Source organism: Panulirus ornatus, chromosome 41, assembly GCF_036320965.1.
Source record: "Panulirus ornatus isolate Po-2019 chromosome 41, ASM3632096v1, whole genome shotgun sequence".
In the NCBI taxonomy this organism is placed as follows: Eukaryota; Metazoa; Arthropoda; class Malacostraca; order Decapoda; family Palinuridae; genus Panulirus; species Panulirus ornatus.
The window spans coordinates 4,816,613-4,839,219 of record NC_092264.1 but is presented as its reverse complement, the minus strand read 5'-3'; the positions used below and the strand labels follow the sequence as shown (position 1 = coordinate 4,839,219).

At 48.3% G+C, this 22,607-nt stretch overlaps 1 protein-coding gene across 7 annotated transcripts in view; it reads right to left on the bottom strand.

Moving 5' to 3' along the window:
* LOC139761635 (innexin shaking-B-like) overlaps positions 1–22,267 on the bottom strand; it is a 637,836-nt gene extending 615,569 nt beyond the window's left edge. For 4 of the 7 annotated variants that reach the window (XM_071685920.1, XM_071685918.1, XM_071685921.1 and 1 more), the window contains exon 1: positions 18,892–22,267. In XM_071685920.1, the coding sequence (XP_071542021.1) occupies positions 18,892–19,248 (357 nt within the window). In that variant the 5' untranslated portion in view covers positions 19,249–22,267. The remainder of the gene's footprint in view (positions 1–18,891) is intronic. The other 3 variants (XM_071685916.1, XM_071685917.1, XM_071685915.1) reach the window with 3 other exon arrangements.
* Positions 22,268–22,607: the final 340 nt, after the last annotated feature.

The following is a 22,607-nucleotide window of genomic DNA, read 5'->3' as shown; positions in this document are numbered from 1 at the left end:
TCAAAAAAGCACCACATCAACTGTAGTTCCTCTCCATGTGCTGTGCAACACCAATAACGACGCATTTTCCTCCATACAACAATTAACCTAAGTGGTCTCTTTTGGGTCATAGTGATATCGGAAAGTGATACGCTAACTGCATAGATAGTGACAATGAAAAACTTTCCCCGGCGTTTCATGTGTTTGTTATCTTCTTAAAGATAAGGAAGGTTTTAGAAGGTAAATTCTTTCTCCACCGGTTCAGCACAGTAGCATGATTTGTCTCGATTTTTTTGTTTCCTTATCCTGCGTGCGTTAAGGGTGTGTGTTATGGTGCGTAATCAAGTCCATACGCTTCGGGGTAAGAGTGTATAGTCGTATACTTTCTGTCGCAAGCACAGTCGATCCATTCGCACAGATGAGCTGGTGCATGACATGGCGCAGGGCATAACTGTGTGTGCATCCGCTGTGAGGTGAGGCGGCCAGTGGGTTCATCATTAGATTACGCCACAAGACACACACACACACACACACACACACACACACACACACACCCGGCTCGCTGCGCTGATCAGGAATGAGGCAGAGTATCGACCAGACCAAACCAGACCAGAGTCGGACGCGGCCAGCAACAGCAAAAATGGTCAGCTGTGGGCGTAATGGTGCTATAATTCGTATGATAAATACTGGCTCATGTGTGCCATCGGAGTGTTTTTGACCCCGGTAGTGAGGCAAATGGAGAGATGGGAGAGGTATCGGCTATCTCGCCTATACTATCTAAATGTGATTTATGATCTGAAACTCTCTGGATTTCTGTTCATTTAGTTCCACGTCACATACACTTGCCAGTCCCTGAATTTCTTCTGTGGAGGTTTTTGGTTGCAGGGAACCTGTTCGTTTCTAACGAGCAGATCATCTGTGCCCAGTTGGCACAGACGTGCCAACTTGAAATCCTTCTGACACAGCGTTGGTTCACCTGTATCTACCTTTGTCTGACAAGCCTCCATCAGCGAACGTGTTCCAGAGCACCGGTCGAGGATGGGGCAAGAGTGTGAGTACTCGAGGTGTTGGAGGGACACAGCTCTATCAGGGATAAGATTATTTGGGACAGAATGGAAGTGGTCGAATCTACGGGTAGAATTGTGAGGGCTGGAATGCAAGGGCTGTGACTATGAGGGCTGGAAGGTAAGGCTTACATTTGCCAGGACTGGAATGTAAGGGCTGGAATGAGAAGGCTGGAGTGTAAGGAATGTATGGAATGTAAGGACGGGTGATCATGAGCTGGCGTTTGAAGGAGCATGAAGAGGGAAGGTGAGGGAAGGTGAGCTTACCACAGGAAAATTTGGCCGAGTAACAGAGGTCCTGGAGCTTGAGGACTGTGAATGATGGACAAGATAAAGTCGAACTGGAATGTGAGGTGTGTGAAAACTGGCGAGTTAGAGCTGGAATGTGAGTGTGTGTGACAGCGTGAGACGCAGACGGAGTGCTAGTGAAGATGGTGACTTGAGTGAGAGTGAATGTGAGCCGCTGAGTATAAGGGAAGATGAAGTCTTGAGAGTGAATGAATGCGACTCACGGACTTTTACGTAAGATGAAAGCTTAAGACTTGAGTGCGTGTGTGTGTGTATGAGTATGTGACGTGGAGTGTTGATGAGGATGGAGTCTTGAGTGTGAGACGCAAGATGGAGGCTTGAGTGCGAGGGAGAGTGAGGTCTTGAGGGGGTAATTCCGGATAAATCATTAACTAAGGAAGCCGCGCATCGCCACTCTCCTCCGCCAACAACATTCGCAGCTAAATTACTCGCTTATCTCTCGCCTGCCGCAGGCTCTGGGCCCGCGAGGAAGCTGTCCCGACTTACTTCATCTCTCTGGACCCGCCAGCCGCAGGCTGCGGCTACAAGCAGTCTGCCTCGGCTTGCCCCGTCGCTCTGGACCCACCTACCGCAAGCTGGAGGCCGCAGAGAAACACTACCCACGATCTGCGTCAGTCTTCTAGACCCGACTGCCGCAGGCTGCGGCGAGTCTACCAGGGCTTTCCTAAATATTCTGAACCCCCGTGCCGCAGGGTAAGGCCTCGAGCAGACTCATAAAAAAGCCTAACCACATCCCTCTAGACCAGCTTGTTGTTAACGTCCACACAAACCTTGCAGACCTAACTTTCTCATAACCACCCGAGTCTTTTTTTTTTTCGGTGGGGAAAGACTTCGAGTTTACCGGAGCCTGAAGCTCTTTCCAACCCGCAAGCCTTGGACGGCCTTGAGGAAGCCTGCGAGACAACGAAGCCGATCTAGTCCGAGGGGAGTACATCAGATGACGTCACGAGGCCCAGCGTTCATCCGGGTCACTCAGGGTAAGGAGGATGGGAAGGTGAGGGTGGGAGGTGAGGAGTACAATGAGGCATATCACTTGTCAGTAGGTGGTTTTTTCGTTTATGGGGAAGCGAATCCACCTCATCTGTGCCATCTAGGAGGTTTATATACAAAACTAGTCTCCTCTCTCTCTCTCTCTCTCTCATTGTCTATTTCTCTGTCTCTCTCTCACAAACTCTTTTCCACTAATTACACTCATTGATGGTGCTCAAGGTGTGAGGATCCCTCTCACACCTCCTCTACCTGTCTGCTATACACCCTCATGATCTCTTAGATCATCATGTCAGCCTACTGGATCCCTCTTTTTTTTTCCTTCTTTTTCCCCTTACCTTCACAAAAAACACCGACTCCGCCGTGAGGGAGGAGAATGGTGCAAGCAACCCATTAAAGAACTCGCCTGTGATGTTCCTGTCGCATCGGAAACACGGACAGTGCTACACACACACACACACACACACACACACACACACACAAACGTCCCTCACTTTACTTCAAAAGGACTTTCGCATCCGCATATTTGCACTAAAAGTCTCTTTCATGTCTTTCTCTGTCTTTTCTGCAAAGCTAATTTTTCACACGGAGAAAGTGAAGCAGATATTACGTAATTAGTTTAGACGTTGTCATGCGTCTAACACGTCTGTCTCGCAAAGTTCTTTATGCCTTTTTTTTTTTCGCAACGACATTCTATTGCTGAATGTTCCCTACTGCAGCCATAAAGGGGGCGATCATGCCTTACACTTCTTTTTTTCCCCCCACTTTATTTCTTCGCGACCCTGACTTAGTACACTTACTAGTAAGTAGTTCGTATAAAATGGAGAGAGAGAGAGAGAGAGAGAGAGAGAGAGAGAGAGAGAGAGAGAGAGAGAGAGAGAGAGAGAGAGAGAGAGAGAGAGAGAGAGAGAGAATATGAAAAAACATCTCTCCGGCTCCTCTTTCATGCGTGATGAAAGACATCGGGTCGAGGCCGCTCAGGTTCGAATCCTGGTCGCGGCATTCGGCCCACAGTCCACCCAGCTGTTCATCCTCCCCTATGGACTGATCGTTAAAGTAGGTACCTGGCTTATACTACGGTGTATATATATATATATATATATATATATATATATATATATATATATATATATATATATATATATATATATATATCCTGCGGGCGTTAATATGAAGGCATTGATTAGGACGCTCAGTTGGCCGTGCCGTAAAAGCGAATGTAAAAAAAAAAAGTATTGACATATATGTCATTTGGGGAACAGTGAAGATTTTCTAATATTGTAAATTGTGTAAATGTAAATCAGATTTATGTAGGTTTACTGTGTAAACGTAATGCCGATTCTATGACTGTAAATGAAATCCAATGTAATGACTATTACTTCGGAAACGTAAAAGTCGATTTACTGACAGCCCCTTTGTAAACGTAAGGCTTATTTACTGACATTTACGTGTAAATGTAAGGCCGATCTTGTGAATGTGTTAATGAGTTATGTGAGATAGATTTCACGCCAGTGTGTAAATGTATGTTAATTCTAAGAGTACAAAGGCCGATTTTTGCCCTCCTTCAAATGTTGTAACCATAAACGGATGTTTGAATCAACAGGGAAGTATCAGCGTACAGCAACGGGCCGTTCTTGTCGTCTACATTTTCAGAACACGTATAGAAATATTCTAGATCTGTTCTAGCCCTGGCTCTAACTTTCTAGAAACACACAGTCCCTTTTCTGGTCAACTTTAATATCGATTCACCTACATACCACAGACAAGAACCACACCACAGAATGTAAATTTCCCTTCGTGAGTGTCTGTAAACAATAAGGTTTGAGAAGCACTTCCACCTGAACCCGTTTCTATGTTATATAGTGAAGGGAATACAGACAAAGCAACTGCGCTCTCTCGAACGTGGAGGAAACACTACCTTCAATAGCGCTGGTAAAAATACACAACTATTCATCTTGGGTGTTATCGAATTAGGTTCATCCACAACTGCTAGACTTAATATAACTTGGATTAAGCTGAGCAGGTCTGGTTTAACTTTACCCTAAGGCTCCTTGTGCAGGAACAGACACGTAACACTGCGAAGTTTTCCTTCTTTAAACTTGATAGAACGTGAACCAGAACCAACTCAAAACCGAGGTCAGGTAAGGCAAATGAAGTTTAGATCCGGTAACGTAGGTTCTCAGAATAACACTAGCGGTTTAGAGGCGTTGGTTCCACAGCCTTCTTCAAGCTTGGGTTTGCCAACATAGACGCTCTAACGGTAGGTCGAATGAGCACTGCTACATACCATAGCCAGACACCGTCTGTCATTCATCTTAACATTCATTCTTTTCTCCCTTCCCATACGCACAAGCTTTCTTAATGAAGACTGGTACTACGTTATCAGCGAGTTTCTTAAAAGGGATGCAAACACTCCGGAGAAAATGGAGGGCGAGCCAATAAAAAGATAGAAGAATGAAAATAATTTCCATTCATTGGGATGGGATGGGCATTGCCAATGCACGATTCTAAACTGAAGGAAAAGTTTTCATCTTTAACCAGAAGCTAACGAGATGAGCAAGCACACAAGCAGAGGGGTCCGAAGCACAGGCCTTTAAAGTTCGAGGGAGGGATGGTACTCGGTCCGTACTCCTTTCTTGAGTCCAAAGAGAGTAATGCCTTTACGGTCCGTTAGAAGAGAAATCACTGGAAGAGGCGGTGGGGGATTGGAAAACAAGCGGGGTTAGGAGGTGAGCATATCCCGGTGTCTTTCGGAACGTAATTTGAAAAGGACAGTTTTCCAAGGGGAATACCTAGTCCTATCCTCGGTATAGTGAGGGTTGGAAAGACACACAAGATCGATAGTGATAACACAGGAGTATCATACATCGAAGTCAGACACATCCACATCCCTCGCCAGAATGGGCTCAGATGGAGGGGAGGTTGCACCGTAGACTGGACGATGAGAGAGATAATACCGGATACGAAAAGAGGAGATCCGCCAACATTTCTGGAACCATAACTTCCGCTAAAAGGATCGGTACGGACTGAAGTATCATCCACGAAAAGGCTACAGTATCACAACGTAAACAATGAAGCATCTACGGATATATAATCCTGGTCACCACTACCCCAAAAATGCCACAGTCTGTGTCTTTGTGGGACATGCATCGAGAAGGATGAGATGCGGTGAATCAAAAGACTTACAACCAGTGTGATCAGATGACTGAGCTGAGGGGGTTGAAGTGCTTATTTACAACTTGAAGGATAAGAAGATTTAAGAAACGAGTCCAGTGACAGAGGAAAAAAAGTGACTGTTACCCCCGCACACACGTTGCTCTAGATTGTCTAAAATAAGAACGTGAAGAATTCAACCCTCTAGTATAAGTGTTGGAACACTACAACCGCTCCCTGTGTCTCAAGTTCAAGACTTCGATGCCTTAAGTTGGGGATGAAACAAAACCACGTCCCTAGGGCTAGGAATTTAGCCGAGGAATGTTATAGAGTTGATAGAGTTACGACAGCAGTAGGTGAATCAACAACAACTACAAGAGGTGGGTAAGAGGGAAATCTTCAGACAGGTGACATCAAAGTTTAGATTTCCAAGGCAGACAAAAGGCTGCAACTGGCATGTTGGTGTTTGGATAGTAAAAAAAAGAAGACGATATAGAGGGTGTTCTATAGCCAAGAGGCCGAGTGGAAACAGTAACAGAGAACTGGGTCTCTTTTGAGACACGTAAAGATGCTAGGAGAAGTACCAGCCAGATGGTGTTACAGCGAAGAAAGACTGGAGACCATAAATATTGGCGAGATGAATAGAAAACGCGAGTCTGGTGTACCTGAAGATCTAGGGTACTTCGCCAACGCCAATATACCGCTGCCAGAGCCTTCTTCCTCGTTGGCAGCAGAGAGAACGACTATATATATATATATATATATATATATATATATATATATATATATATATATATATATATATATATATATATATATTAAGAACAGAGGACTGGGCCTTTGAGGGAGTATCCTCACCTGGCCCCCTTCTCTGTTCCTTCTTTTGTTCAATATCATAATTTTCGCGTCTGACATTTTGACTATCATGTCCAGACAAAGGGTGAGGGTCACCCTCGACCCGAGGTTAACCTTAATGTAATTCCGGCAACGTCGCACGAGTTCGAGTTACCTGTACCTTAAGCCTTGCCACCTCCCACGGGAAGCAGGCATGATGGCTAGGCGACGTGGATGGGATGGATCATGTGACACCTGCAGGTGGAGGGGTGGGGGGATATATAGAGTGGGAGAGCGGGTATTGTGGAAGGGGAGGGCCGGCGGCCTTCGTCACGCTGCCGCGAGCTAAGGAAGTGTAAAGTCGCCGAAGGGGGGGTAGGGAGCGGCGGAGGGCGCGAGGGGGAGGGATAAGAAAAACAGGTTCTGGTTACAGCGTTACCGTGGGTGGTTAGGGAGGGTGGCGCGTGAAGGGGGTGTGTGTAACGTGCGCTCTGCAAATACATCAGTCTGGCAACGCGAGGGGAAAAAAATGAGTGGGGACGATCCATATATAGACATAACGTAGTGTGTATTTAATTGAAGAACTCATTAGAATATTAATGCCACATACACACACACACACACACACACACACACACACACACACACACACACACACACATACACATACACACAGGGGCCTCCGTGGTAGAGTGGTCAGTGTCGCTGACCAAGGTATATACAGGGGCCCGTCCAGATTCGAGTTTTGGGCGCGGCAGTAGGCCCAGAGCCAACCCCACCTGCTCATCCCCATTCTCTGGCTAGTCGATAAATGCGTACCTAGCGTTATTTCTTTGGACCATACGGAGAGAGACTATAAGAAGGGACAACAGGACTAGACAGAGGCGCATCTAGGATGAAGGAATGTGAAAAAAGAACCAATCATTGATGAACTCAGAGGAAAGACAGAGAACCCCCCAAAAAATATACCAATCACTTCCTGACCATACACAGGCCAGATGCAGTAGAGATGGCCATATAACAGACGATAGGCGAAGGCTACCACAGTCTCTACTGGGGATAATAAGCCAACATAGGAGGGCGACAAGTGGGCCTTGCCGCGCTCAAAGGAAGCGGAGGGAGGAGGAGGGAGGAGGGAGCTATGTTATTGGCGCTAGTGAGGATGCAGAGGATTCTGCACCTCAAACACCGCCTCATGTGTGGTTAACACCACAACGAGGGAAAGGTACGCTAGGTCACTGTGGTGTGGACGGTGAGGAGATGCCGTCAGCGTGGGTAAACTTGGGGTAAGTTAAGGTACGGTATACATAATAGGTACAGTGCATGTACTACGGCACAGTCGTACACGTAATAGGGTACTGTGCATTAAATTATGTACAGCACATCTAATAAAGTATAGTACATCTAATAAGGTACCGCACATATAATGAGGTACAGAACATGTACTATGGCACAGTCGTACATCTAAGAGGGTACAGTGCATTTAATAAAGTACAGTAAATCTAATAAGGTCAAGTACATCTAAAAACACACGCAGTACATTTGATAAAGTTCAGTAATTCTAATAATGTGAAGAGCATCTAAAAATGTACAATACCTCTAATAAAGTCAAGTACAACTGATAAGGTAAAGCAAATCTAATAAGGTAAAAACAAATCTAATAAAGTAAAGCCCATCTTATTTCTGAAAAACTGAGCTGGTCATAGATGAAAACCGTAATAATTCTAAAGTCTTTCAAATATATAAAGTTTCCCAACGGTACTGTTCATCTGGATTCTTATCTCTCATCATGTTCATCTGTATTCTTATCTCTCATCAGGTTCATCTGTATTCTTATCTCTCATCATGTTCATCTGTATTCTTATCTCTCATCATGTTCATCTGTATTCTTATCTCTCATCATGTTCATCTCTATTCTTATCTCTCATCATGTTCATCTGTATTCTTATCTTTTATCACGTCTAAAGTGTTGAAAACTATCACCCAGACAAATTTTCTTTTACCGGGAAGAAAAATTCTAAAAGGCAAATTAAAAAAAAAATATATGAAAAAAAAATATGTAGGCTTTAGCGAAAGAATGCTAATGACTTCACATATATTTTTTTTTTTTCTTTTCGTAGCCCCCCTTGACGTGGGAGGGTGACTTTATTAAGTCCCGGAAATGCTTTATCGTAGAAATTATAAAATGAATGACTCTCGAGCCTTTACAGTCAGATCTAAGGCTTAAAAAAATTGAGAGAGAGAGAGAGAGAGAGAGAGAGAGAGAGAGAGAGAGAGAGAGAGAGAGAGAGAGAGAGAGTGGGTTGAGGTGGCATGTCTGGATGTGCAAGAACGTGTCACAAGCCTACCAAACTTTAAGTTCCCAAGACCAAACGCGAAGACAGAAAGAAAGATGAAGAATGAAGGAAAGATGGAAAGAAAGAAGAGAGAAAGAACGAAAGAAATGAAAGAGAGAAAGAATGAAAGAAGAAAGACAATATATATCACCCTCCTTACGGAGAAAGACATGAAAAATCAATACCAGAAGACAAAAAAATTACTCTGAGAGAAAGCGAGCGACTTTGTCCTGAGAGTAAGGAATTGGGGAGAGGGAGGAAGGGGGGGGGGGGAAGTGGGGAGATGAGGGGCTGAGGAGAGGGGAGGAGAGGGGAGAGAGAGTTGTCAGAGGTGTCCCAGTCCATCGGTCAGCTTGGGCGTAAGAGACGAGGCGGGCGAGCGGCCAAAGACCCCCCGCCGGAGTGTGACGAGGAGGAGGAGGAGGAGGAGGGAGGTCCTCTGGAGCGAAGGTAGGCGGCGTCCGGCCCTTCCCACCCCTGGGATCAGCCCGGCCGTCCTCCACGGCAGGTCAGGGAGGCAGGCAGCAGTTACGATGACGACGACGGAGGCAGCAGTTACGACGACGACGACGACCCGGGGACGCTTAGACGTAGACGACGGAGGCAGCAGTTACGACGACGACGACGACCCGGGGACGCTAGACGTAGACGACGGAGGCAGCAGTTACGACGACGACGACGACGGCCCGGGGACGCTAGACGTAGACGACGGAGGCAGCAGTTACGACGACGACCCGGGGACGCTTAGACGTAGACGACGGAGGCAGCAGTTACGACGACGACGACGGCCGGGGACGCTAGACGTAGACGACGGAGGCAGCAGTTACGACGACGACGACGGCCCGGGGACGCTAGACGTAGACGACGGAGGCAGCAGTTACGACGACGACGACGGCCCGGGGACGCTTAGACGTAGACGACGGAGGCAGCAGTTACGACGACGACCCGGGGACGCTTAGACGTAGACGACGGAGGCAGCAGTTACGACGACGACCCGGGGACGCTAGACGTAGACGACGGAGGCAGCAGTTACGACGACGACGACGACCCGGGGACGCTTAGACGTAGACGACGGAGGCAGCAGTTACGACGACGACGACGGCCCGGGGACGCTTAGACGTAGACGACGGAGGCAGCAGTTACGACGACGACCCGGGGACGCTAGACGTAGACGACGGAGGCAGCAGTTACGACGACGACCCGGGGACGCTAGACGTAGACGACGGAGGCAGCAGTTACGACGACGACCCGGGGACGCTAGACGTAGACGACGGAGGCAGCAGTTACGACGACGACCCGGGGACGCTAGACGTAGACGACGGAGGCAGCAGTTACGACGACGACGACGACGACGACGACCCGGGGACGCTAGACGTAGACGACGGAGGCAGCAGTTACGACGACGACCCGGGGACGCTTAGACGTAGACGACGGAGGCAGCAGTTACGACGACGACCCGGGGACGCTAGACGTAGACGACGGAGGCAGCAGTTACGACGACGACCCGGGGACGCTTAGACGTAGACGACGGAGGCAGCAGTTACGACGACGACCCGGGGACGCTTAGACGTAGACGACGGAGGCAGCAGTTACGACGACGACCCGGGGACGCTTAGACGTAGACGACGGAGGCAGCAGTTACGACGACGACCCGGGGACGCTAGACGTAGACGACGGAGGCAGCAGTTACGACGACGACGACGACCCGGGGACGCTAGACGTAGACGACGGAGGCAGCAGTTACGACGACGACGACGACCCGGGGACGCTAGACGTAGACGACGGAGGCAGCAGTTACGACGACGACGACGGCCCGGGGACGCTTAGACGTAGACGACGGAGGCAGCAGTTACGACGACGACGACGACCCGGGGACGCTAGACGTAGACGACGGAGGCAGCAGTTACGACGACGACGACGGCCCGGGGACGCTTAGACGTAGACGACGGAGGCAGCAGTTACGACGACGACCCGGGGACGCTTAGACGTAGACGACGGAGGCAGCAGTTACGACGACGACGACGGCCCGGGGACGCTTAGACGTAGACGACGGAGGCAGCAGTTACGACGACGACGACGACCCGGGGACGCTAGACGTAGACGACGGAGGCAGCAGTTACGACGACGACCCGGGGACGCTAGACGTAGACGACGGAGGCAGCAGTTACGACGACGACGACGGCCCGGGGACGCTTAGACGTAGACGACGGAGGCAGCAGTTACGACGACGACGACGACCCGGGGACGCTAGACGTAGACGACGGAGGCAGCAGTTACGACGACGACCCGGGGACGCTAGACGTAGACGACGGAGGCAGCAGTTACGACGACGACGACGACCCGGGGACGCTAGACGTAGACGACGGAGGCAGCAGTTACGACGACGACCCGGGGACGCTTAGACGTAGACGACGGAGGCAGCAGTTACGACGACGACCCGGGGACGCTAGACGTAGACGACGGAGGCAGCAGTTACGACGACGACGACGGCCCGGGGACGCTTAGACGTAGACGACGGAGGCAGCAGTTACGACGACGACCCGGGGACGCTAGACGTAGACGACGGAGGCAGCAGTTACGACGACGACGACCCGGGGACGCTTAGACGTAGACGACGGAGGCAGCAGTTACGACGACGACCCGGGGACGCTTAGACGTAGACGACGGAGGCAGCAGTTACGACGACGACCCGGGGACGCTTAGACGTAGACGACGGAGGCAGCAGTTACGACGACGACCCGGGGACGCTTAGACGTAGACGACGGAGGCAGCAGTTACGACGACGACGACGACCCGGGGACGCTTAGACGTAGACGACGGAGGCAGCAGTTACGACGACGACCCGGGGACGCTTAGACGTAGACGACGGAGGCAGCAGTTACGACGACGACGACGGCCCGGGGACGCTTAGACGTAGACGACGGAGGCAGCAGTTACGACGACGACCCGGGGACGCTTAGACGTAGACGACGGAGGCAGCAGTTACGACGACGACCCGGGGACGCTAGACGTAGACGACGGAGGCAGCAGTTACGACGACGACGACGACCCGGGGACGCTTAGACGTAGACGACGGAGGCAGCAGTTACGACGACGACGACGACCCGGGGACGCTAGACGTAGACGACGGAGGCAGCAGTTACGACGACGACCCGGGGACGCTTAGACGTAGACGACGGAGGCAGCAGTTACGACGACGACGACGACGACCCGGGGACGCTAGACGTAGACGACGGAGGCAGCAGTTACGACGACGACCCGGGGACGCTAGACGTAGACGACGGAGGCAGCAGTTACGACGACGACCCGGGGACGCTTAGACGTAGACGACGGAGGCAGCAGTTACGACGACGACGACGACCCGGGGACGCTAGACGTAGACGACGGAGGCAGCAGTTACGACGACGACCCGGGGACGCTAGACGTAGACGACGGAGGCAGCAGTTACGACGACGACGACGACCCGGGGACGCTTAGACGTAGACGACGGAGGCAGCAGTTACGACGACGACGACGACCCGGGGACGCTAGACGTAGACGACGGAGGCAGCAGTTACGACGACGACGACGACCCGGGGACGCTTAGACGTAGACGACGGAGGCAGCAGTTACGACGACGACCCGGGGACGCTTAGACGTAGACGACGGAGGCAGCAGTTACGACGACGACGACGACCCGGGGACGCTAGACGTAGACGACGGAGGCAGCAGTTACGACGACGACCCGGGGACGCTTAGACGTAGACGACGGAGGCAGCAGTTACGACGACGACCCGGGGACGCTAGACGTAGACGACGGAGGCAGCAGTTACGACGACGACCCGGGGACGCTAGACGTAGACGACGGAGGCAGCAGTTACGACGACGACGACGACCCGGGGACGCTAGACGTAGACGACGGAGGCAGCAGTTACGACGACGACGACGACCCGGGGACGCTTAGACGTAGACGACGGAGGCAGCAGTTACGACGACGACCCGGGGACGCTAGACGTAGACGACGGAGGCAGCAGTTACGACGACGACCCGGGGACGCTTAGACGTAGACGACGGAGGCAGCAGTTACGACGACGACCCGGGGACGCTTAGACGTAGACGACGGAGGCAGCAGTTACGACGACGACCCGGGGACGCTAGACGTAGACGACGGAGGCAGCAGTTACGACGACGACGACGACCCGGGGACGCTTAGACGTAGACGACGGAGGCAGCAGTTACGACGACGACCCGGGGACGCTTAGACGTAGACGACGGAGGCAGCAGTTTTTCAGGGGGATTGGGGACGGGATGAGGAGCTCCCTTCACACCCACCTGGATCCGACACTGCCTTCTTCCATTTCCTCTGAGTAGCAGTGGTGGTGTTGCTGTTGCAAGAACAGCAGAGTGGCTCCAGCCTACGGCCTCACTCTCTCATAGATACACAGCTGGAAAGTCATTCCAAAACACAACTAAATACAACTAAATAACTACAATCTAAAGGACGCAGATACATTCTTCCTCTCACACACAAGTCATACACACCGAAAACAGCTTTTTCTTTTTAACATGGAGCATCCCCTATGGAAAACGAAACGTTACCCTCCAATCTTTAACAACATTCGTGTATATATGTTACAACATTCGTGTCTATATGTTACAACATTCGTGTATATATGTTACAACTCTTAATTGTTGGGGCGTGTGTTATCATCTTTACTTACTGAGAGAGTGAGAGCCACAATAAAGGCTCAGACTCACTTTATGATTTTAATGTTAATCTACAATAAATGTGGTCCCAGTCTACGACCACTTAACTTACACAGCAGAGGAAGCGGCATTTTGCAACCACTTCTGCTGAGAACCATTATAAGCTACGGTCATACTCCTCCGCCATTAAGTTCAAGTATAATTTCTTAGATGGTGTACTCCACTGGCAAGAAACAAGTCATATAAGGCTCACTGGAGGAGGAAGCAGGTAACTCAATAGAGAAAATTGAAAAAAAGAAATACAAATATTGGTTAGGAACGTCAGACCAACTAAAAAAAAGGGAGTTCAGACCAACTGAAATAAAAAAAAAGGGATTCGTAGCACTGCGAAAACTGGAATGACAGCTGGAGTAAAAGGATGATACAAATCAAACTAAAAGATAGAGAAAATTTTTGGCATTTAAAGATAACGAAAATTTTTGACATTAAAAGATACAAATTTTTTGACATTTAAAGATAACGAAAATTGTTTGACATTTAAAGAAGGCGAAACATATTCTGTGAGATGAGGAGCCGTGAGGTTGGCAATCCCTGTGCCTACAGAGAATGGTGTTGGACGGCGGGAACCAAGTGTGATGTTGGGATTAAAAAAAATTTGTTAAGTACTGGCACCTGATGATGAGGTGGACTGTCTTCTATACATGTCGTGCCACATGTCTAGAAAAATCCCACGTTAAATATAATTGTATGAACTTCTACTGAAGTGCGATTTCACCTCCATACTATCAGTGGAGGCTTATCCCTTGGTCATGTCTGGGGTACACAGATCTACGTCAGTTCGATGGAGGAGGGTGGCAAGGTGGGAGTAATTGCCTTCGCGAGAGTTTGTCTGGCGAATCCAAAACCGGCCACTTACATCGACTTGGAGTGTGCCAAGTTTTCGTATCATGGGACGAGAAACGTAAACATAGCCGATTCAGTGGATGTCTAGTCGTGGGATGACTTGTAACGGGAGGTCTGAGCACACACACACACACACCAACACGCACACGCGCGCGCTCTACTGCACTATACTGTCCATCGACCCAGTAACACACTGGCCCCGAAATATTCATGTTCGACATTTAAGAAAGTCGTAATACTACTTCCAGTGGTCTGTGCACCACACACACACAAGCCTGACGCCTCCTCTTAGCAGGCGTACACCCTCTCCCTGATCTCCTCCTTCCCCCTTGTCCCTCACCCGACCTTAAGAACCACCTACTTGGTATACTGAACGAGGTTAACCCTTCCCCTAAACCCACCTAGCGTCAACCTCACCTAACTGATCCCTCCCCTTGCCTCACCTAGTCCCTATATTACCTAACTAATCCTTCCTTCCCCATGAACTTACTCATCAGTACAAATTACAAAAAAGAAAAAAAAAATAACGATAAAATGACAAATTTCCCAAATTACAATTTCTCATAGCTTGCGATATACACACAGAAATAAACCACAACATAGAGGCAAGTTTCATGAACACTGTGCGAAATACGGTCGAGCAAATGGCCAAAAGTTTCTCACAAGCGACCACTGACTGACTCTCCTGCAGAGCAGCAGAGATGATGCACATCACAAAGCTATACCATGTAAAGGGACACGAGGAAGGGGAGGAGAAACATCTTTATGCAGCGCTTCCTGTACAGTGACTGAAGCTTTGAAGATACAGCAGCTTAAAAGAATAAAAAAAGGTCTTTAGGTTGCATGGACTCTGACCCCCAAAAATCCTTTGAAAAGATTAAATGTAAATGAAATATAGTACGTTCTCTAAATGTGATTGGCCAAGTTCCTTGCACCACAAAGATTCAAGTCAATCGGTCTGAAAATGAAGGAGTGACGCAAAACTTTAATTATTTCGAAGAAACAAAGCAATGTCTCATCTACACAATGACGGAGACACTATATATATATATATATATATATATATATATATATATATATATATATATATATATATATATATATTCGTAAGAGTTTATTACGAAATACGACAAAACTAGCGAAAACCATGCAAACATTCGACACCAAATTTGACAGAAGTTAACACCCAAAAACTTCGTATATGAAAAATGCATCTAAAGTTTGACAACGTCTATGAATAACATTCAAAGAAAATATACATATACAAAAAAATCCCTCAACACTACTATTGGAAAATAGTTTTGAAACTCACTTGTTGGATTTAATCTCGAACACGAGACTGGATGAATCTCGAACCCACATGCCGAAACAGGGTTCGATACCACTGCTTCATTGCGATAATTTGAGATGTTCAGAACTTTGGGAAGAGATTAAAAAGAAAAAGGCCATACACATTTCCCCGTGTGGGTTACGAAAGCAGAGTCGAAAAAAGAAAAAAAATGGAGTCTAGGAGAAGAGAATGGGAAGAAAGAAGGGTAATGAGTTGGATATGTTCATCACTGGCAATGTCTTCATGTATTCGAACCCGTTTACGCAAAACCACTGATTCGAATCTGATTGTACATTATATATATATATATATATATATATATATATATATATATATATATATATATATATATATATATTGAGATTTAGTGAAAAGTAAATATACGAATAGATAAATTAGAACAACAGGGTAACAAATGAGGCGTAATATAAATGATATCAACATTCTGAAAAATAAATGAATAATTATGTGAATAATTGTGCTAATGAGCTGAAAGCCTATGGGCTACACGATGCGTTTTAATGTTTCCAGTAATAACTCATTAACATGAATAAAGGGAAAATATATTCATTCATTTGAAACTGCTGAGATTTTCTTTCTGAAGGTGAAAACATAGCAGGATTCTCAGGGTCGCCCATCAGGTCAACGCTCATGAAACTTAAAAGGAAAAGAAAAAATTGTCTCCACATCTAATATGTTCATCAGAGAACAGTTGTCTTTCAAATGAAAAGTGAAGAGGAAAGTGTCTTCTTTGAACGATTCCATCGACCCTTATCAACTCTGGCACAGGGCTCTTCCTCGTACTGGACAGATTGTACTCCCTCTCCCTCTCTCTCTCCCCCTTCAGGAGCTCTAGGGAGTCCTCCAGGGAGAAGGGAGGAAACACAGTCGGCAGGATTTACCAAAACATCTCCCCGTTCACAGGTTCCTGAGTTGAGACAACGTAGCATGGAACACAGGAGGTAACGTAACATGGAACACAGGAGGTAACGTAACATGGAACACAAGAGGTAACGTAACATGGAACACAAGAGGTAACGTAACATGGAACACAAGAGGTAACGTAACATGGAACACAAGAGGTAACGTAACATGGAATACAAAAGGTAACGTGACATGGAACACAGGAGGTAACGTAACATGAAACACGAGAGGTAACGTAACATGGAACATAAGAGGTAACGTAACATGGAACACAAAAAGTAACGTAACATGGAACACAGGAGGAAGCGTAACATGGAACACAAGAGGTAACGTAACATGGAACACAAAAAGTAACGTAACATGGAACACAGGAGGAAGCGTAACACGGAACACAAAAGGTAACGTAACATGGAACACAAGAGATGAAGAAAGATCACAATTCCCATCTTGTGACCCATTCCATCAAAGTGTACCATCAGGTGTTCATGATACTGATTTCCCGAACCTGGGAGACGAAATCCATCGCAAAGACCCGAGTCTGTACACCACAATGCCACTGCCCAAAAAACACGACCACGTCCTTAGGAGAATACCTGGAAGTAACTGCACGAGTGGAGGCGGTAGTCCAGGATGTTTGAGGTGAACCTGATGAACGTAAATACAGTGACGTATATCAGGTCTTACGTCTATCCACTGCTACAGTGACGTTTGGGTAGTATCTTCATCGTGTTCAGTCGTGCAAGAGTCGACTGGTTCATTTTCCTGAACTCCACTGTTCGGACCAGCATTATCCTAATTCATTCATCTTAACAACGGTTACTCGAGAATTAGTCCTGCTCGTTTGGACATATTTAAAGGCCGTGAATTACAGGAACTAAGTTGCGAGAAACTAAACGATCCATGTTGAAAAAAAAAAAAGAAAAAAATTGCCTTAGTCGTATTTCTGGTGTGATGATCTCGGAGCTTAAGAACGAAACCGTTTCCAAACGTTATGTTCACTGCTTCGTTCGAGGCGATGGGTTCCGAATCGATTGTTTCTCTCTCTCTCTCTCTCTCTCTCTCTCTCTCTCTCTCTCTCTCTCTCTCTCTCTCTCGCTCTCTCTCTCTCTCTGTTATGACGGGGATCCGCCACCGAGCTCTGAGTAGCACATATATATATAACCCTCTCGTTAAATCCCTTATCAACGATACATTTTCAACAGGAATTCCGATCCTATGTTATAAGGGTACAGGATAATAGGTCTTGACAAAACTATAGAATAAAATAAAAAAGAAAATCTGAATTTGTAGACCACCCTAATCTGACCAGGCGTCACTGTGGAATTACTGCCGAGAGAGAGAGAGAGAGAGAGAGAGAGAGAGAGAGAGAGAGAGAGAGAGAGAGAGAGAGAGAGAGAGAGAGAGAGAGAGAGAGAGAATGGACTATATACACACCCAGCAGTCTGACCTCCCTGACTGGAGTCATTCATTCCAGTGTAAACATTATCTGGTATAAAGCTTGGCTAATCATGTGTTTTTCCCCACGTCATCAATAAGCTAAAGTAACAGTAAAGATGTTGCCTTAATTTACCTTGACTAATTGTATTTGAGGATCCTTTAATTTTTTTTTTTTCTAAATGGAATCCATGTTTTTCTGGTAATTTTCAGATGAAAGGGGGAAAAAAAAAATTGTCAATTTTGACAGAGTGACGCATGCATTGTACACCGGCAAATGTCTTGTAAAACACGTGTCTATCAGAACGACACGTAGTTTATGAAACGACACGTGGTTTATAGAACGACACGTGGTTTATAGAACGACACGTGGTTTATGGAACGACACGTGGTTTATAGAACGACACGTGGTTTATAGAACGACACGTGGTTTATGGAACGACACGTGGTTTATGGAACGACCTGTAATGTTCGTGGAACAACATGTCTGTGGAAGGACATGACTTTCGCAGAACGACACGTGGTTTGTGGAACGAAACGTGTCTTGCAGAACGACATGTATGGTCTGTGAAACGACACGTTGTTTATGGAACGACATGTATCATTTATCGAGAGGCACGTGTCTTGAAGAACAACATGCATCGTTCGTGGAACAACACGTGTCTTACAGAACGACATGTATGTGGTTTATGGAAAGACATGTATGGTTCTGTGGAACACGGTCTTACAGAGAACGACACGTGGTTTGTGGAACGACATGTATGTGGTTTATGGCAAGACATGTATGATTTGCGGAACACGTGTCTTACAGAGAACGACAGGTGTCTTACAAAACGACACGTGGTTTGTGGAACGACATGTAGGTGGTTTATGGAATGAACACACGTGTCTTGCAGGGGGGGGGGGGTTGAGTGGCATGGGTACAGACACACACACAAGAGACGCATCTTACCTGGAAGAAGAGGCAGAAACACACCCACTGATAGTACTTGACGTAGCGTTTCTCCTCCTCGTCTTGAGACTTCTCTATCCCCGGATGCGCTACATCAATACCAAGTCTCTTGTTGAAGGCCGAGGGGATGGTGTAGGTGGAGTGGATCCAACAGTACGTGTTGATCACATCCTCCGGGATCTCCTTGGCGTGGATGCAGTCGATGGGGTTCCCGACGTACTGACGGGTCGTGACTATGAGGCTGAAAGCCAGGAGGATCATGACAGTTATGGAGTAGTGGAGGCGGAACACGGAGGAGTCAATGTGGACGTGGGAGACCTTGATGAAGTTCTTGAGGCCACGGAAGATATCCAACATGGTGCCGGTTGTTTTCTGTGAGCCACACTACCAAAAACAATTTTCATTCAACGGGATTATTATTTCTATTCTTTTCTCCTTTTCTTTTAGGGAGGGAGGGCGGCGGCGGTGGCTTGGGCGTGGGTGGTGGGGTGGGCGTGGGCGCTGATAGGGGGCAGTTTTGGCTCTGCCGCTCCACAGGCACCCGGTGCTGTGAGCGCCCTTAGCGAGTGCCGTATGCGAAGCTCAACCTTGGCTTCCTCATTAACTGAAGAAGGTTTTCTTGTCCCAGAAAAAGCACGTCATCTGTGACAACGTATTATATGTTGACGTTCTTGGTGTTGATGAGAGAAAGCCATCTGTTACGGACTAATATAAATGTATATATATATATATATATATGTATATATATATATATGTATTTATATATATAGATATATATAAAAACAACAAATCGAATTTGTTAGGAAAAAAATATTGAAACTTAAAACATTAAGTTTTGATTTTATAGAGGCTAATGCATAGGTTTGAGGATTAACAGAAAGCCATGAACGATTTGCATAATCTACACTTTCATGCACCACATCTGCAGATCAAGCACCATTATATACATATATATATAGATGTACATATATATATATATATATATAAATTTTTATCCTCACTTTCTGTTCGAAAGCTCTGCTTTTATCATCTATAATTTCATGTGTAGATGCGTTATATTTCTGCGGATTGAGTAGGGGGGAGAGGGGGAAGATTCACACTGCACAGTGTCGCTGGAAGGGATGCGACCGGCTTGCTGTGGGGGGAGGGGATGGAAGTGGGGGGGGGGAGCTCTGGAGGGGTTTATTTATTTTTTGGGTAACGGTGGATACCGACTGACGCACACACTACAACAACGAACTAACTCAGAGCAACACAACAACACTCTTTGATGAACAAGGTCTCTGCTGGGTCACAACGAATCACACACGGGTTCTATCCAAGTCTGGGTCACAAACACTTATAAGGCCCGTGAGATTAGCTCCGGTATAAGGCTTTCAGTATGAGGGCCGGGAGGGAGGTGAGGGGAGGAGGTCGTCGTTGGAACAGTGTGAGGTGAGGAGGAGGAGGAGGAGGAGAAGGAGGAGGAGGAGGAGGAGGAGCCGCTGCCACAGTCACCACAATCTGGCACGGTCAGCTTCGTGATGCCCACTGGTAGTTGTTATGGTCGGGCCGGGTGGGCGTGGGACGCACAGCACTGGGTGTGATGGGCCTAGTTAGCGTGTGAGTCTGTTGCCATTGATCTCACTGCGGTACCGCGAACGCGCGGGTCTCAGCCTCCCGCTACACTAGCGGCCGCCACTGGTCGCCCGTCCTACCAGGCCCCGCCCTCATCCAATCACAGGCCGCCGCTGCACCATGGACACGCCCCCTCCACCTGACCTCACACCCACCTGGTGCTCTGCCCACACGCGCCCGGCAGGTCACCACAGCCAGCACACTAACACAATTTTCTCCCCCGTATTATGAGGGAGAAGCTTGAGACGATAGATGATCCGGGGCGAAGTTACCTTTAACAAGGGGAGGGAATTATCACTCCCTCCAGGAGGCTGGAGTAGACTTGGACATGAAATCTAATCTCTTAACGTGGGTTACTCCATCCCACTCACTCACGCCGCAGGATCCAACGACAGATGCCTGGGGGAACTCGGGGATGATCCTCTTCTTTCCTTCTTCGGGAGAACGATCGAGGGAAACGCACTCTCATTGGCACTTCACTTGAATTCAGAACTTCGTGTCGGAGCCCACTACCTGGTCCTCATGGCCACTCGGATCTAGTGGCACCTGTAACATTCACAAGGTATCGGTGCTGGACGACCGCCACTTCGCTGCCTCCGGCGACGGCCCCTTCGGGAATAGTGACCTGATGCACACGAAAAGGTCTCAGTTTTTTCTCTTCCTCACGAAGAGGAAAATCTCTCAGTTCGCCTTCTATTTCCTACACACCGCCTGGACCTTACTTATTATCTCTTCCACCCGAACCACTGACTCCAGTTTTCTGACGTTATTTCAGAGTATCACTAAAAAAAAAAAACTTACTTTTCAGAGTCAATAACCTTTATTTTCCGTTAAAAAATCACTAGCTTGTAGGAGGGGAAAATATTACAAATATATCACCGAACGTAAAACTCGACAATCACTGGAAAGTAGATTTCCAAACAGTACCACCAGATCTGAGCTACCACAGAAAGTACCACTTAACCTCACTTTCCGGCAGAGCCACTGAAATTTCTGCAGTGGGGATGAGGTGGGGGGGGAGCAACTGTGGGTGGCTTGAGGCACTTCTTGAAAGTAAACGCTACAGAGAGAGAGAGAGTGAGAGGGGGATGAGACGAGTGCCAGACCACAGGCGACTGGCTGGTGGTAGCTACATCAGGAGTTGTTGATGTTGTTGTATTTTACAACCTTTTCGGGATATCCCCCAGAGGGCCGGTGAACACTGTCGGTGAGGCAGTAATAAGGCAGGAATCATTGGCTGTTCAGAACTGCTGACGCGGAAATGCTGGTCAGGACGCCGGCCACCACGTCTCTGGGAGGTGTCGTCTGTCCCTACTGCTGGTGGTGTAAACGATGGAGGGGGAGGAGGAGGAAGAAGAGGTTTACCACCACACTCGGGAAGGGGAGCTCACTCGCCTCGTCGTCGGGAGGGCGTGCCAGTGCCTAGCACGAGTCTGTGTTCGTCTCATCAGCGACTATGGAGAAGCGGGGTAACACACACACACACATATACACTCGACCATCCCACATTTGCTGGTGGGGCGTGAGGGTCGGGTCGGGTCGGGTCGGTCGGGAGGGAGGATGGGTGTTGGAGAGTGCGTCACCGCAGCCTTGCTACCACTCCTGAGGGTGAAGCTAATATCCCTGATCCCGTCCACCAGCCTGGGCCCTGCTGCTGGCGCGTGGGTCTCCCAATAGAGGCGGGGATGCTGGCGCTTCTGGTGGTGGTGCTGCTAGCACAGAAGCCACGGAGGCACTGAGCGGGCCGGGCGGAGAAGCGGGCCGCGCGCCCCCCTCTCGACAGGGGTGTGTGTGTGTGTGTGTTTGTGTGTGTGTGTGTGTGTTTGTGTGTGTGTGTGGAGGTAGGGGGATGGGGGGCTTCCCAATTTGACGCAGGCACCTCGGCCCAGTTAGTTCCCCCTTGTCTTCTCTTTATAAGCCGCGCTCTACCTGGGTGTTTTGCCCAGAATCTCTTTGTTATAATGCTCACAGCTTCCTTCACCTCACACGTACTATGCTCCAGCACCCACAAATCCCAGGCACAGGCACCTCCCAGGCCCATATCTCTCCCAACAATAGATTTCCAGACCAAATTCCTGTAAGTTCTGGGACCGTACGTC